The sequence below is a fragment of the Centruroides vittatus genome, unplaced genomic scaffold, assembly GCF_030686945.1.
Source record: "Centruroides vittatus isolate TY-2023 unplaced genomic scaffold, ASM3068694v2 contig_866, whole genome shotgun sequence".
Lineage (NCBI taxonomy): Eukaryota > Metazoa > Arthropoda > Arachnida > Scorpiones > Buthidae > Centruroides > Centruroides vittatus.
In genome coordinates this window covers 381,559-399,122 of record NW_027122565.1, presented here as the reverse complement: position 1 = coordinate 399,122, position 17,564 = coordinate 381,559, and the positions used below count along the sequence as shown (strand labels likewise).

The 17,564-nt window shown below is 30.6% G+C and overlaps 1 protein-coding gene across 5 annotated transcripts in view; it reads left to right on the top strand.

The window, feature by feature from the left end:
* Positions 1–17,564, top strand: part of LOC136982859 (glycoprotein 3-alpha-L-fucosyltransferase A-like) — a 46,009-nt gene that overhangs the window by 20,343 nt on the left and 8,102 nt on the right. For 3 of the 5 annotated variants that reach the window (XM_067279403.1, XM_067279405.1, XM_067279406.1), the window contains exon 2: positions 15,414–16,355. In XM_067279403.1, coding sequence (XP_067135504.1) covers positions 15,445–16,355 — 911 coding nt within the window. In that variant the 5' untranslated portion in view covers positions 15,414–15,444. Of the gene's footprint in view, positions 1–12,979; positions 13,391–14,329; positions 14,895–15,413; positions 16,356–17,564 lie in introns of those variants that run through there. The other 2 variants (XM_067279404.1, XM_067279402.1) reach the window with 2 other exon arrangements.

Below are 17,564 nucleotides of genomic sequence, written 5' to 3'. Positions count from 1 at the left end.
TGAACACTGGTAAATGGAAGTTGGTAACGTATTCGTACCTCACCAACGGCGTGATCAAATGGAGTTTTAGGGGGTTTCTTCATTTATCTAACACCTAAGTAGAAGTCAGTTTCTATAGAATGTCTTTCCGGAAGGCAAATCGTACAAGCGTTGCAGTGCTGTATTCTATCAAATGAAACTAAACTGGTCGCTGGCTCGCACCTCACCAACGGGCTGACCACATGAAGTTTTCGGGCTTCCTTCACATGTGTAACACCTAAGTAGAGGCAAATTTATTATAGATAGTCCTTCCAGGAAGCAACCTTTGCAGATCACTCAGGTGTCGAGTTTCCTTATTCTATCAGTTTTTTTTAACCGGTTTGCCGCAACACATAATGTGCCACAAACTTCTCAGAGGGATATCACAAAAAAATTCGCTAACTTTTTGTCTACTTTTTAATATTATTTCTATATTATTATACAAAAGAAGAAGAAGAAGCCGCATATATTTTACGTTGCGGTTCAAGTATAGTTATAAAGGCATCTTTGATGCGAGTTGGTTTGTCGGCCATCGCTAAAAACGTTTGAAGAGTACTGTTCTTAGAAATAAATTTTTCTATCATAGATAAAAATATAATATATAAATATATATATATATATATATATATTTGAATTAAAAATAAATATAAAAATTTTAGAAATATTTTGCATTCTAAATTAATTAACAAACTATTAAAGAGGGAAAGGATGCCGTAGAAGAATAATGCTAGATACATTTAAAATGTAAATATAAAGAATTATTTAACATGAATGAAGAGAGTCGTTGAAAAAAAAAGAATTTCCACCGATGATTATAACGAATATGGTAATTTATTAATACATACATTTATTTTAATCATTCAATCGAGAGCTTTTATAATAATTTTGAAAATGAAAGCGACTTAAACAATTCTCCCCCTATAGGAGAGGACGGATTTAGGGGGTGTACAGGGTGCAGCTGAACCTCCTTTTTCTTCTTCCCTTAGGGGTAAAACCGGATGCCTCAGGTTGTAAACAATCTTTGTAAGGCATATTATTTCCTTTCTATACCCCTTCTAAAGATTTCTGAATCCGCTATTGTACAGGAAGATAGTTATACAGGTTTTTCAAGCATAGGAATGTATATAGGATTGATGAAACACGGCAACACAACATTTGGACTATGTTCCGAGGCAAGGTGCCTCTTGAGAGGATTTCTACGAGAACTTATCCCCATTTAGAAGTTAGACACGTGAAGAAAACTCCACATGGCCGTGTCGTTGGTGAGGTGTGAACTCGTGACCGAAACTCCCAGTGGTCAGAAGTGATATCCACTCGGCCACTGGCGAGCTCAATGCTAAGAAGTAAACTAGTACTTCACTAAAAGAAATTGGTATTTCGGTCGTAATTCATTATAATTTATGTAAATATTTTTGTCTACACAAAAATATATAATAATATTTTGTATGTTAAATATGCTGTCATTGATAGATGCAATTTGAAGCTATTTAAAATTTTTTTAAATATTTAATACTTGAATAATTAAGCTATTAAAAGTTAAATTAAAACTAATTTACTATTAAATAATAATAATATGAAATATGTAAAGCTATACAATTGTATGCCATCATGTATTTTAATTCTAATCTTTCTATTATTATTCGACGAAATCGATAAAATATATCAGGTCATTACAGATTTTATAGTATAAATACTGTAAAATCTGTAAGGATCGATTATATTTCATCTTGACTATAAATCTTGTATAAATTTTATATAAAGATTTATAGTCAAGCCTCGATATAACGCCCTCCTACACAGCACAACCCTAGTAAAGCGCGATAAATACTCGGTCTCTCCTATACTGTGTCTACTATACTGTATAGATGTATATTTTTAATTTTTAAAATTTCTTTATTTGCAAAGTTAAGGGGGTGTGGGCTTCCTGGGCCCTTCTGCAACACTAATGGATACTGACGGAAACATGAGAAATGGTCATTGTTCGAAATGGCACGTCGTTTATAGGTTATTACGAGTATATGCCTATACATTTCAGAAAAAAAACGTTGTGAAAAATGGCCGCCGTTTAGAGGTGACCGTTATTGATAGTCTGAAAATATTTATTTAATGTAATAAAACTTTGCAAAAATGTAAAACCATTTATAATATTCCGTTTAATAATCCATATAGAAAGCTCAAAATTTTTATATTTATTGATTTTAACATTCAAACATTGCTTCATATCATTTTAAAATCATGACATTGAATGATGAAATTTCAATATTTTCATAACTTAAAAGCTTTGATAGAACTATTTCTAAACTGATTTTGATAGCCATACTTTATATATTAAAAATCATTTCGAATAATGCAGTTTTATTACAGGTTTGACTTTAAAGCCATTTGATTTTTATAAAATCTTAAAATAATCTTCTTTAAATGTATAAAAAAGTAAATTTCTCATAAATATTGAAATTATTATTAACTATTCAGAATAATTTATAAATAATAATCATCTATATGATATTTTAAACTATAAAAAATTGCAGTAAGGGCTGTCTAAGACGACTATTTCTCTTATTAATTGTATTTATTACTTGTTCTCTGTTATATTTTTTTAATGAAGATATTTATTATATTCGTTGTTAGGCACTAAAATTACCAGGACGCTTGGATAAAAAGGTATAGCCTATTACTAGTAGTTGGTGGTGGGTTCGCTTTATTAACGGTCTGAGTTTTTTGACATTTTTCACGTGTTTAACACCAAAATATGTGCCTGTTTTCCATAATAGTTCTCTCGGAAGGGACCTTCCCCTTGGCAGTTCACTTATGTGTTGTGTTCCTTACCCATAAATCCAAAACCCTCGTCTCCCGGTCCTCCCCATTGTGCGTTTGGCCGAACCCAGGAGTATAACAAAAAGGTTATAATTAGCTGATTATGAGTACCCTTAACCTACTCAATAATGATATCTATACCATTATTATATCATTATGAGTCGGTTAAGGATGCATAAACGATTATGAGTATGATTAAAAAAGCCGAGTTAAAAGATGTTTTTTACCTATTTTTTTCATTGGTTGCTTCAATTAATTCGCGTTTTCTTGACATGCAGCAAGTCTCAGTATTGATTTATTTTCATTTTCTGCATGTTTTCCCGGATGGTACTTTGTCCAAAGACTTGCTTTTACGATTTTGGAGAGGAATTGAATTGAATTGCTTTACTACATAAACCGTTTTAATTGTATTAAGGTATTTTATTGGCGATTGAAAGAAAGTATCGAAAAAAAATTAAATACAATAGCATAACGCGATATTTATAACAACTTTTATGCTTGCATTTGACTTCTTTTGTAATATTTATTAACCATTATATACACCGCTTCTGTATTTTCACTCATAATGACTAGTATTTTGCTGGTATTTTACTGTTTAATTAATTTCCCTATTAATTATAGATATAAAATATTAAGGGTTAAAACGTACAGTCAAACTTCTGAACAACGTCCACTAACGGGAATATAAAAACGCCCCTGTTTTTTGAGGTTATTTTGTATGCATTTCAAAAAGAAACGTTTCTGAAAAAATGACCGTGTTTAGAGGTGGCCATTATTGGGAGGTGGCGTTTTTAGATGTTCGACTGTATATAGTTTGATCGAGACACATTACACGAATACACAGACTATTCAAGATAGAAGAGTTGTAAAAAAAAAATTACATAATTATTAATTGTTTCCGCTAATATTAAAGAAACTCATGTAGAATAAATATTTCTTATTTTTAGAAAAGAATTTTCCATTAAAATTATGATGAGAGGGTTGTTGAATAAGCCAAAATGCATTCCGAGATAGCATGCGTTAATGAATAAAAATCGGAAAGCTGTGTGATAAATCTGTAGTCATAACAATAAGCCCAGCGGGCTCATAGTTATTAATAATTAATTAATAGATAGATAACAGATTAAAAGCTTATATCGAACAATTATGATACAAACTTTATTACTTAAGCATAGTTAAAAGTACATATCAACGAAATATTTTACTGTTTTGAAACTAGAAAGAAAATTTCAATATTTTAAAATATTTAGACAATTCAGAAATTTCACAAATCATTCTGCCAATGAAATAAATACTCTACATAAATATACAGCTGTATCTTCAATAATGGCTACCACTCAACTAACCAATGCCATCCATCAGGCTAACAGGGTTGATAGGGATAATAGGGCTTTGATGTAACATTTGTGAGGTGACGTCAAAGCCTTAGGACCTTTGTTAGGTGGACTTCTTTGTTTATTTATTACTGATAAAATTGTTTTTTACTCTTTTATTATGTTGTAAATGAATTTACTTTTCAATTTTATTTTAATTTATATTAGTATTATAATGTAAAAAATAAAAATGGGCGCGTAATATTGATAGCCCAGGGCGCTTAAATGTATTAGGAACGACCCTGCCCCAACAAGGACGGCCACTTTTCCAGAAACTTTTTTGAAATATATACAAAAAACAAAAAACTTTAAACAACGGCCATTTTTTATTTTCTCATTAATGGCAGTTGTTTACATGTTCTTAGAGATATTTACATAAAATATCATCTAAAAAACAGTAGTAAATGGTTCAGAATAAATTTACCAATTTTTCATTCTAAACAATTTATCTGACAGTTTTTTTTTCTTAATGAAAATCGCACAGAGATTGATTTTTTGCTTATTTCTTTCAACAATAAAAGGAAACAGTCATTATTTTCATATAATTATGAAAGGAAAATTAACTTAATGAGATTTAAAAATACATTTCCCCCTTCCAACTGACCTTGTTCGATTTGTCATTACACTAATTTTCATCTTTGTACTGGAAAGTTAACAGACTTCTCTAAAAAATTCTTTAAAGTTTTAACTTCGAGTGTAACTGATTTATAAATAATATATTATAAAATATCACAAGATTTATTAAAATCTTTAACGTTACATTATTAGGTTTTTTAAAATTCTTTAATAGTTTTATTTATTAGCCTAATTTGTTAAAATCTACACAAAAATGTTACGTTAATTAAGTTAGTGGGCTGCAATTTGAAAAAATTGTACACCTATAAATTTCTACTGTCGTTCGTTCGTCCGTCCGTCCGTCCGTCCTCTCTTAATCTCTAGAATAGAGTTAGATAGATGAAATTTGAGACTAGAAAAACTTAGGGGCTAGAGGCGCCGATTGAGTATGTACTGTAAAAACTTCCAGTTTAAACTGAAAGTGACATTATTTCAATTCAAAATTTTCCCTTGAAAGGAGTTAGATAGATGACCGGCACTACTCTGTTGCTAACAGGAAAAATATTATGTATAGGGGCAAGACTACTAATTTGAGGTGGAGAGCATATATTTTAAATTAAATAAATTTATTTAATTATATATGATTAAAAACTGCAGCCCGGCGTTGTGAAGATTTCACAATAAATAATTACTCGTTTATTTTATTTTATTTTATCGTGCTCACCAGTGACCGAGTGAATAAAACCATTAAATATTAATAGTTGGTCGCGAGTTTTCTCTTGACGAACGGATTGGCTACGTATAATTTCCAGGTTTTCATCACGTGTCTGACTTCTAAATAGGGACAAGTTTCTTGAAGAAACCATCGCCTATTTGTTACGTTTCCTTAATTCGTCAATCCAATCCAATTTTATCAAATCTACGAATAAAATTTCGATTTGACGCCACTTGTTTCTTTCAAATTGGCACTAAATCGAATGTTGAGCTAAAGTGAAGTACCTCAGTCAATCAGAAATGAGGTCTATGTAGGAAATAGAGTCTGAGAGTTTTGGTTACGTGATTCTGTGATATGTCGTTTGCGAATAAAAATCATACATTTATCAATTCACAGACATAGAAGGGTTCTCTTTATTTAATATCTATGGAAAAGTTGAATACAAATATTCATTGGCACTTTACGATTGGCGCTATTTAGGAGACATACGTCATACGGCAACGCATGCTGCCAAAGGGGATATGCCTCCCGTAGAAAGACCAGCTTCTACGGGAAACTGGTATTTCCCTTTTTAGTTGTTAGACGTGAAGAAAACCCGGCAAAATTCGTGCCTCGCATCGTTGTTGGTTAAGCGCGAATCCGCTTCCAAATATCAGTAGTTTTACCCACTCTTCCAATAGTGGGCACGCTCTGAGTGTAGGGCTATTTAAGAGGCGTTATGCCGAGGTTTAGTTTTATTTTACGCACTTCACACTTTCATTTTTTTTTTAAAGCATCTGTAATACTTTTTCTAGAAACTAGTTTGCTGAGCATCTTCCATACGTAATTTTAAATTTATCATTTTAATAATAATGCTTTTTAAAATTTAAATTTAAATAGTGGGTTATCGAACACATATACTTCGCTAAAATTGATTTTAATCTAGAGTTTCAATATATCTCTTGATGCAATAAAATTTCGTAAGATTTAAAAAGTGTTGCATGTACAATGTGACGCTCTTACTCATATGTTATGCCAGATTGCTTCAAGCGTTAAGTATCGTACATAAAAATTATAAATTTAATTAGTAACATTTTTTATTAACCTTATCATTAATTCGCTTCACGTTATGTTACGTGATCGTGAACTTGAAAAGTAAAGCATTTACCATTTTCGAAAAGCTCTTAATCAAACGTAGAAGCAAGTGAACTTTTCATATTATACTTTAAGATATAGGCTATATATATATATATATTTAAAAAATCATTTATAATAAATTATAATTAATCGTGTTGTGTAACAAAAACATATTTAAGAAGTAGACCTTAAACTGTACTCAAGTGTTAGATAGCAATTATAAAATATTATTACTGATGAAATAATATGATGTATTACTGTATTTAGTTGTAGGTAAACCTGGATATAGTCTGCACATCCACATCATTAGCGCTGTGGCTATAGTATATAGGCCTACATTTATATTATGTGTGTAGTGCGTTTGTCACATTCAAATCGATTTCCTGTAATTATTTCGGTTTTTCTTCATTTATTTATTTACAAAGTTAGGGGGAACCCGAGCTCCTCTGATTACTCTACTGCTAGCCATTAGCATCTTTTTACGTTACTTAATTTAAAAGTTTTTTTTTTTGGTATTGTTCTCCTTACAAACTTAAGCTTTATATTGCAGTGTATTGATTAAATTATTCTTTATTTTCGAATTTTTATAATTTTTTTCCTTTAACAAAAAGTAAGAATATAATAGTTTCAGTTGTATGCTAAACTAGTGGCGTAACTGGGGGAAAATTTGATACTACATCTATAAAATCTTGGTATAAGTTTGATCTAGGAATTACAATGTAAAGTAATCCCCGAAAACTTCTAGATATTGTATTAATACACGATCTATACTTGCTCTCACTGCGATGTTCAGTAATGCAGAATGCAAGAATTTTATTCATCAGATACTTGGGTCGACCTGTTGTGGACGGGAAAACCTATTTTTTTCGGACAAACAGTAGTCGTTGACCTTCCCTGGATGAAATGATTTTTGAAGAGTTTGGTTGCATTGCCCTTACCTTTTCCGAATGCATAAAAAACAAAACGAAAGAACAGACAAACAAACTTTCTTTATATATATATATTGGCGTATATGAATTAATAATATAATAATGAAATATTTCGTATATATCACAGGTTATTACAATGTTATTACAATATTTATATATTAATTTATATCTTTATTAATATGGTCAAACCTGTAAACAACGGCCACTGAAGGAAACATAATAATTGGCTGTTGTTTGGAAGTTATTTTATATGAATTAAAGAGAAACGTTTCTAAAAAATGACCGCCGTTTAGAGGTGACGTTGTTGGGAGATGATCTTTATTGGAGGTTCGATCGATATAGGCTAATAACAACTATAATAAAATATAATCGAATCTCTAATAGTTATTACCTCTAAACAACGACCAAATTCTCGGGAAGTTTTTTAAATAAAAATGCAGACAAAATAACCTTCAAACTATGTCTACATCTAAACAATAACGAACATTTTTTATATTCCCGTCAAAGGCCGTTGTTCAGAGGTTTAACTGTAAGTTATATGTATTGAGTTATTTGCATTCGTACAGAAATGCTAGAAATCGGATTATCAATAATTATGCATTGAAATATAATTTCATTAAAATTACTCAACCGAAGAGAAATTTAATTTTTAATTAAAAATAAGTAATAAAATGACTCAATGTTTATTTAATATAAATAAAGTTTTTGTAATATTTAATATAAATTTAGATTTACTTTATACTTTGTACCTCTGAACAACGGTGAATGAAGGAAATATAAAAAATAGCCGTTGTTTAATGGTTATTTAGTATGCAATTCAATAGCAAACTTTCTAAAAAATTGGCCGCCGTTTAGAGGTGATCGTTGTTTGGAACTTTTTTCTATGGAATTTAAAAACAATAGTTTCTGAAAAACAAAATTCCCTTCGTTGTCGGAAGGTGGCCGTTATTAAAGGTCATATATTTATATATTATTAACAAGCTTACAAATTAAATCTTCAGAAAGTTCACGTATTTTGCTATCTAAAAAATTGGTTTCTATGATTTTCTTTGGTTCTTTCATTCTTTAGGGAAATTCTTTAATGTGCTGTACTTGCCGACGACACGACATACAAAGAATCGAATTCTGACCCTCCCTACAGCAAAGAAGTTGATGCACTTAAAGCCAATTATATCAATCTCTTAAAATAGTCTATCGATAATGCTATCTTCATATTTTCAGAAAATCTTGATTCCGTTTCCAACGAGTTTTTTTTTATCAACGATGTTAGGTCATTACCCCCCATAAAATATGAGTTCTTTGTCATATAAACTTTTATTTTTCATAAATTATTTAGCCGCTGCCCGGTTTTCAAACTAGGAACATTTTAATGAGTAATTATTATACACAGTCAAACCTGTGAACAACGGCCACTAACGGGAATGTAAAAAATGGCCACTATTGGGAGTTTAGAGTATTTTGTATGCAGTTTTGATTTTAAAAAGTACGTTCCTGAAAATTAGCCGCCGTTTAGAGGTGTCCGTTATTGGGGAGTTCGACTGTATTTGATAGAATTTTGTCTATTTAGATAAACGTTTGATAAATACAAAAATAGCTTTCTTAGGTAAAAAAAAAAAGCTATTTTTATAATATATTGATTTTTATTCTTAGCAAATTTTTAAAATTATTTAATTAAATAGATTACGAGGTGCAATTATTAAGAACTTTATTTAAATTTTTTAAATTTTATGTGGAATTTTTATTAATTTCTAAATTTTTTCTGTCATATCTGAAAAGCATCTAGATTATTTCTGACTTTTTTTCTTTTTGAACGTTTTCTAATCAACTTTTAGAGTTTATTAACATTTTTCAAAGTTATCATACAAAATTAAATAGAAAATGAAGAGGGAAAAAAATGAAAAAGTTCGACGAACTTTCCCATCTTTTTTGACCTTAATGACTGGAGATAGTAGAATGATTTTTACGCTCGACATCAAAAGAGTCCGGGTTCGATATTTTAAAAAACATTAAATTTTCTATACAGTTTTTTGTATGTATTTGGTAGCTTCTCGTTTACAAAAAGACTGATATTTTGTTTAGAAAACATACAATCGAAATCTTTAATGATGCCATTTCTAAAAACCATATAACGTTATATATATATATATATAAACCTATCTTAAAGCGTTAAAAACTATAAGGCTAAAGCGTTAACAAATAAAAAGTTATTTTAGAAAATAGCTATATTTTTTAATGTTTTCAAAGTTTTCACGTACAGTACTTATCACTCCCTCGTTGATCGAATTATGGGACTAAGTAATCGAAATTAGGGAGGGGAGAGTGTGCAGGGGATATCCTGTGAGTCATCTCATTCTGCTTGATAATATTCTAATGGTTAACGTTTAAAAGATATTTCTAGTGAGGTTCTCGTTTAGTGGTTAGTAAATGAATCTAGTTGCATACATAAATAAATAAAAAAGATTATAAATACAGCGAAACCCCTCTAAAAGACCACCCTTCATGAAGACCAATGTTAATCAGAACCATTGGTGGTCGCAGGTAATTGGTGGTAATTAAATACAATAAAACCTCTACCAAAGTAGAGGTTTTATTGTATTTAATTATTATCCCGAAGACCTCTTGATTTATTAGACTATAGAGTATTACTTTCTTTTGTTTCTATCTATAGCAATAGCTTAACTAGAACTGATATTAGAGGAGCAGAGTGCAAACATACATTCACCCCTGTGACACTGTGGATGAATCCTCTAGCGCTGTGAATAAAAAGTAAATAAAGTGTTAGATATTGTATGTAAAGGCACACATATACCTGTACATATAATATCTATTCCTAATTTTTCTGAATTTATTTATTTACAAAGATAAGCCGCACTCCTGAGCTCCTCCTAGTTACGCTACTGATGCATAGAAACAGCCAGATTTTCAACAATTTCTCATTCAATTTAAGTGATTATATGTAAATTAAATCAAAAACATTAATAAAATAAAAAGTTTTATATTAACATTTTTCTATATAGTGTAACCCCTCTAAAAACTATTCCTTCAAAGCTATCATCTCTTATAAAGATCACTATTGCTCGGAACTATTGTGGTCGAAAGAAGGGGTTATACTGTATTTACTGGTCTCGATCATTATTTTCATTTATTTAAAAGCAGTCTTCGGCGGCCTGAATTTTTGTTGACAATTTATTGAGAGATAGAAAACGTTTTAGAAGCACTCGCCTCTATTATCTCTACAAGTAGATGTATTGTTTTGATCAATACAATAATATATATGTAAACAGGTCAATACAGTCATATGAATTAAATGCAGAACTGTTTAAATAAATATTTTGATTTTTTTTATAAATTTTTAATTAACAGTCGAACATGTAATAACGACCACCTCAAATAGCGGAAGCATCGAACAAAAATGCATACAAAATAACCTCCAAACAACGGCAATATTTTTATGTTTTCGTTGTTTATAGGTTTGACTGTATATAACTATACCACTAAAATCACAAAAACAAAAAAAGGCTTTGTACATATGAGAAAAATGCATTTATGTGTGAGAAAAGTGCCTTTCTCACAATATATATGTACTGTACATATTCTCATAAAAATACACTATATATCATATTTTACGCTATTAATTTAAGAAAATATATACATATTTTAATAATTTAACCTTTTTTATGATAATTTGAATATACATTTTATATAATTAAAAGTTTTATAACGATTTTAACATTAATATTTGAATATTTAAAAATTATAATTTATAAAAAATTTAAGGCAATGTACGTGAATTTAGTCATAAAATCCGAATATTGATTCGTAGCGTGAGTTTTTCTCGTTATCGTATTATATGTATTGACATTAATTTTAAAACACACCATCACCTTTAAATATCAAAGGTGTTTAAATATCAAAGGGACACGTTTCACTGTTATTTTCGACTTTTTTTTTTTAAATTATATTTAAACATTACTTTAAATTTAAAGGTTTTATCCATTTAACTTCTAAATAACGCTGTAAAATTACTCAAATTGTTTTAAAATCTAATGTAAAAATGATAATTATTTGAATAATTCTTACGTACAATTCTAATAATAAATATTCAGTAATTAATTGGATAATATGCCCACGAATTAGATTTGTGTTACAGTTGAACCTCTGATAAAGGCCACCTCTAAACAGTCTATTTTCCCGACAAAATTTCATACAAAAAACTTACAAATAACGTCCATACGCTTGATTTGCATTTAAGCTATTTAGCTTGTTTAGCTTAAATGCAAATCAAGCAGTATAGCTTAGGTATCACATTTTTAATTTATCATTATTTGGTGGAGAGTTAAGAGCCTATTATACTATATATTATATAATAGGGTCACAACAAGTCCAGCCATGTATACGGACAATATATAGAGACCTATAGACAATACATTTCTATATAATTCGAAGTGTCTACGAATAATGGAATTCGATAATTTGACAATGTAGTGAACTGAGCATTTATAATAGATCCGGATGTAACGCATTTATTGCTGTTTTCATAGTTTTTGAATGTGTTTTCCTCTTTGCAAAAGGGCATACGACATTGGATAATCGATTGTTTTCGTGCTTTGTTGTTATTGACGTCTGTTCCATCTCAATTACTATGAAATCCTTTCCCTTTTCAAAATAATTCGTCCTTGTAAAAATTTAGTTTAAAAACGAAACATTTAAATGCCAATAAAAGAATTTAATTAAAATTATTCATAAACTAAATTGTTTCTCTTCCTTTACAATCCCGAGAATTTCGCCTCTTTAAAAACTCGCATATACATTTAAGTGTTTCTAGAATACGTTTGTAATTATTTTACACAAACGTGTAAATGTATGCAAGTATTTAGTAAGGATAACGAAACACTTGCATTAAGTTACTTAAAATATTGAGTAATTCTTTCATGTTTCGCACTTGTATAATAACATATATTTATAATAATTTAATTCAATATTTTGACAAAATGTATGTTGTCTAATATATTCAAAATGTATTTATACCCTTAAGAAATTCCAGTTTCTGTTTAAAACTATAAATAATTCACTATAAATAGCTTTATTTATTACATATTCAAATAGATACATACAAATAGATGCCTGTCGCTTCAGTATGTTCATCCGAATGCAGAATTAATACCGTATTTACAACAATAATAATAGATATAAATTAATTACAATCTTTTAAATTTTAATTGCCGTTAAATAGTTAAACTTGTTACTCAATTTAAAACGATTTAAAGTTAATTTTAAACTGTTAGCAATTAACGAAAACCTATAAAATGAACGTACTATCGTAAACCTATCGATATTTTTTTTTATTGATTATATGTAATTTTCATTATACAAACAGATGGCGATACGCATACCATCTGCTTCGTATGTTTAACAAAGATAAAATATAGATATTGCCCAATTTATTTAATATATCTACTTGCTTGTGAATTTTACAGTTTTTCTAATCAAAATTATGACATTTATAAAAAAATTTTTTATACCGTCACGCTTGTTAACTTGACAAAATTTTGCTTATTCATCATATCTTGCTTTAGAAGTATTAAGACAAATATAACGAGGCCGCGTTATCGTTTTAATATGATTTTTCAATATGAGGAAAATGCCATACAAATTGTTGCAGTCAGGCGCACTCGTGTCCAGAGGTAGTGCTGCAGGTAATGGTGTGACGCCTTCACTTGTATGACTACTTCCAGCTAGGCCTTGAAATTCCCTCTGTTCACCGTTCTGTATGCGATGCTATCGCTACCTTCGTCCTATTGACCTGTCACGGCCAAAAGAATTGCTAAGTTGACACTACAAAACTATATCGATCCATGCTAAAACCTGCAGTGAGTATATTATTTTGCATAATTCTAAATAATAGTAATTTCATATGAATTAACACATTTAAATGTGTCATCTCGTTGCGCTATCCTTGTTATGCTCCAACGAAACAATCCTTTTCTGTCGTTTATGAAATTGTAAATTGTTTTCTATTGTTTTATTCAACCTCATTATTCGATGCAAAGTTTCTTTCTTTCTTTTTTTTCTTAAATGTTAAATTCGTGTTTGATATTTTATTAGAGTAAGCTGAATTTTAGTCGATCTATGAAAAGGGACTAACATACTTTGCTTTAGAAAAGGGCAAAAATGCAAAATCCAATTAAAAAATATTTATTTAAATTTTAGAAAAGTAAACGGAAATATCAAAATCTCCAGTTTTTCTTGCAGATATATATATATATATATATATATATATATATGTTGCCTTCCTTCCCTCCAAACCTTGAACGGAATTAACTGAACTTGATATTGACTAATAATATTGTTATTAGTCAATATCATTTGTTCATAAAGGCTTCAATATTTAAAAAAGAAAAATTATTCTATTTTTAATTAAAAATCTTATTTAATTTGAAAAGTGGATTATCTTAATTTTAATTTTAGTTTTTTGAAAATTAACTTAATATTTAAGCAACTACAAGATAATTTTTAATTAAAATTTTATTTAGTTCTTTAAAGTGGATTATTTTTTATTCTTTTCTCCAAGTGGTCACTAAGAGGATCTTTTTCGAGCCATCGTGGGTCGGCGAGGCCCACAATGAAGTGATTGGGTGTTGAGGGACAAGGCCCGACATATCCGGAATAGACCACCACCAAAAAAAAAAAAAAATTCTGAGGCTTTTCTACCTGCCATGATCGATCCCAGGTTCCCCAGAGCGTTATGATACTGTATTTATAGAATATAAGTAATGTATATATATATATAACAGACGTATTCTTTTTTATGAGCTTCCGCATAGATTAATATGATGCAGAGGATATCCTAAGACATAAATATTTTGTTATATAAAAATATATATATATATTAAAATAAATATTTTAAATGACTGGGTATAATTAAAAATGGTCTAACGCTAGAAAAATCAAAGGAAACAAATTATCGACACGAATGTTACATAGCTTAATAGGAAATGACATCACAGGTAACCGGTTTGAAATAATAAGCGGAATTGGCCTCCATTTTTTACTTAGCAAGTCATAACGAAGCGAAAGCGGGTTAGGGCTTAAAGACGGGTTGTTTTGCCTAGCGGCTGTCGAGCCCATCTACCTGCAGAATTCTCCCCATCGGTGAACGGAATGGATCGTTCCAAGGTGGCAGACGAGTGAGAAAGACGAGTCTAAACAATCATCATGGACGAAGACGACGACGACCAATGATTATTTCATAAACACTATTCGATTCGGGAGGGACGCTTCCATTAGTCTGTGACGTTTTGAGGAATTCCGATAAGCGCTGCGCTTGCAAACAGTCGATTCACTCTGCATTGCGTCACCAGGTGAAAACGAAAGGTAAGATCGCTATGCGGGTTTACAATGGTGTCCGCGTCCTTACATCGCAATCGCGGATTAAACTTAACACATTTATCATGTGATACGGGAAAGAGGCTGGAAAAAAGGGACCACTCAGGTGCTTTCTTTAACACCTCGTATTTTCTTTATCTCGGTTAACATAATTTGTGCCATTGTCGATTTACTCCATTAAATGCTTTTAATTTTTGAATGGCTTTTTAAGATATATTATCTCTTCTACCATTAAAATTGTTTATAGTCAGGTATCCTTTCGAGAGGAGTGTCAGAGGGATTTAGCTCCCAGTAGTTTATTTTGCATTCTCCAACGTTTTGCATAACAAAATAGAGTGTCCAGACTTTAAACTTCGTTTCTAGTTACGTAGTTACAGTTACTGTATATTAATTTATGATGTTTATTTGGTTATTACTTTAATCAACCGAATTATTTAATTATCGTTATTTTTCCGTATCATTACTTTGTTAGTGATTGTATTTTTACAGTAATTTTCTATTTTTCAGATTCAACAAATGAAGTCGTCTTAATCTAAACATGCTTAGATTTCGGAAGAGGCGGGTAGTAGCCACCGTACTCTTAATCATGGTGTGCACCTTTCTAGCATTCGTCAATTACGCTAACGAAAACTTTGAAGAGTATAACGAGATCGGGGACGTGTATCGATCCTCTCTAATAGATGGAAAGCTCCGTCCTTGGTTTTTATCCTCGGATAAGGGGGTGGATATTAATTGCGACCCCTCCAAACTGTGGCCGGACGAAGATTCCGGAGATAGAATTGTCAATCAGTTAATGTATGTTCCCAGAGAGAATATTACCGAAAAAATAAAGACTATTTTACTGTATTTTGGACGCGGCGGCTGGAGCGATTTGCCATTAGGTAGAAAAGTATTTTTGAGAGATAAATGCCCCGTTAACGCCTGTTCACTAACGACCCATGTCAGTTCTGCAGAAAAGGCGGATGCCGTCTTTTTCAAGGACAGCTTCACTTGGCCCTTTCACAAAAGATCTCCCGAGCAAGTGTGGATATTATTCCTTTTGGAATGCCCGCTGCACACGCAAGACTTTAAAAATCTCAGGAACGTTTTCAACTGGACGGCAACATACAGGCACGATTCCGATATCGTAGCACCTTACGAGAAATACGTCCCTTACTCTGTAGCGCCATCTGTTGTTAAGCCGATCAACTATGCCGCAAATAAAACTAAAAAAGTAGCCTGGTTTGTTTCGAATTGTGCTACAAAAAATCACAGGAAAGAATATGCCATGGAACTGGCAAAGCATATAAAATTGGATATTTACGGTTCTTGCGGGCCTTACAATTGTCCGCGACTCGACGCTAAAAAGTGCTTTGATATGCTCGAAAGAGATTACAAATTCTATTTAGCATTCGAGAATTCAAATTGTAAGGATTATATCACCGAGAAGTTCTTCGTCAATAGTCTAGGGTAAGTAAAACATAAATTATTTATATCATAGTTTAGGCTTAATAAAGAAACTGTAGAATCGCAGTCCTACATTTCCAAAATAATATACAGGTATATACAGGTCTGGACTTAGACTTGTTATGGCCCTAAGCTATAACATAATAACAGGCCTTACTCTTCCACCAATATAATGATACACGTAAAACTGTGAGGTTCTAAGCTTATAGACTCGTAACGCGAGGTTCTAAGCTTCTAAGCTTCAGACCACTTATCTAATGCACAAACCTTGGCCTACACACACACATATACATACATTTAAAATTTTCTATTAGATTTATGCAATGCTGATTCTAAGAATTGTCACCGAAATCTAAACGAATTGTTGGCACTCCTTGTGCTATCGATATATAAAAAATTAAATTTTAATTTATAAATAGGGTAATTTATTAATTTTACATGATAAAGTTCTAATTTTTTAATAATTACTTCGTAGAGTCGTTATTTACGTCACTATTTTTCAAATTTTGGCATTTTATTCACGCTTAGGACAGCTGCCGATTTATAACAAATATAAAGATATATTCGGGTGTTAAAGTATTCATCAATTTATTATTTAAATACGTAACAACGAGTTTCAAAACCAGCAAAATACGCTTTCAAGTTAATTAAATACATCTGTTAAAGGGGAAAAAAAAATGTCAAATCCGCAGTTTTATCTCCGATGAAATCGCATTTTTTATAATAAAGCAATGATTAGATTTCAAAAGAAATTTCTAAATTAGTGCGACATTATCTCATTAATATTTTACAAAATTTTCCTGGAAATAAGATAAAACAACGTCCTCTTTATAAAGGATACAGGAAAGAATTTAGATAATCAGATTTCATATACAGTAATAAATTGAGATAATTAAAACTTAAAATTAGAAAAAGAAGTTTAAATTTTTTCTTATAATGATAGCATTTTATTGCCAAAAATGCTTTAAAACTAAGTATAAACGTCTAACGTTCTATTAATACTTTTTAAAATGGATGGCAAACCTATTCACGATGTTGAAGAACCGTGTTTTGTGTATTTATTGAACTGAAAATACTTCTGTATTGTTAATAATATCCGCATTCGATTTCTATACACGTATTCAATTCGACAGATCTGCTGCATGTGATAGGATCTTACTGTGAACAAGCTGTTATTCTTTTTTATTTGTATGTAAAGTTGCGGGTTATACA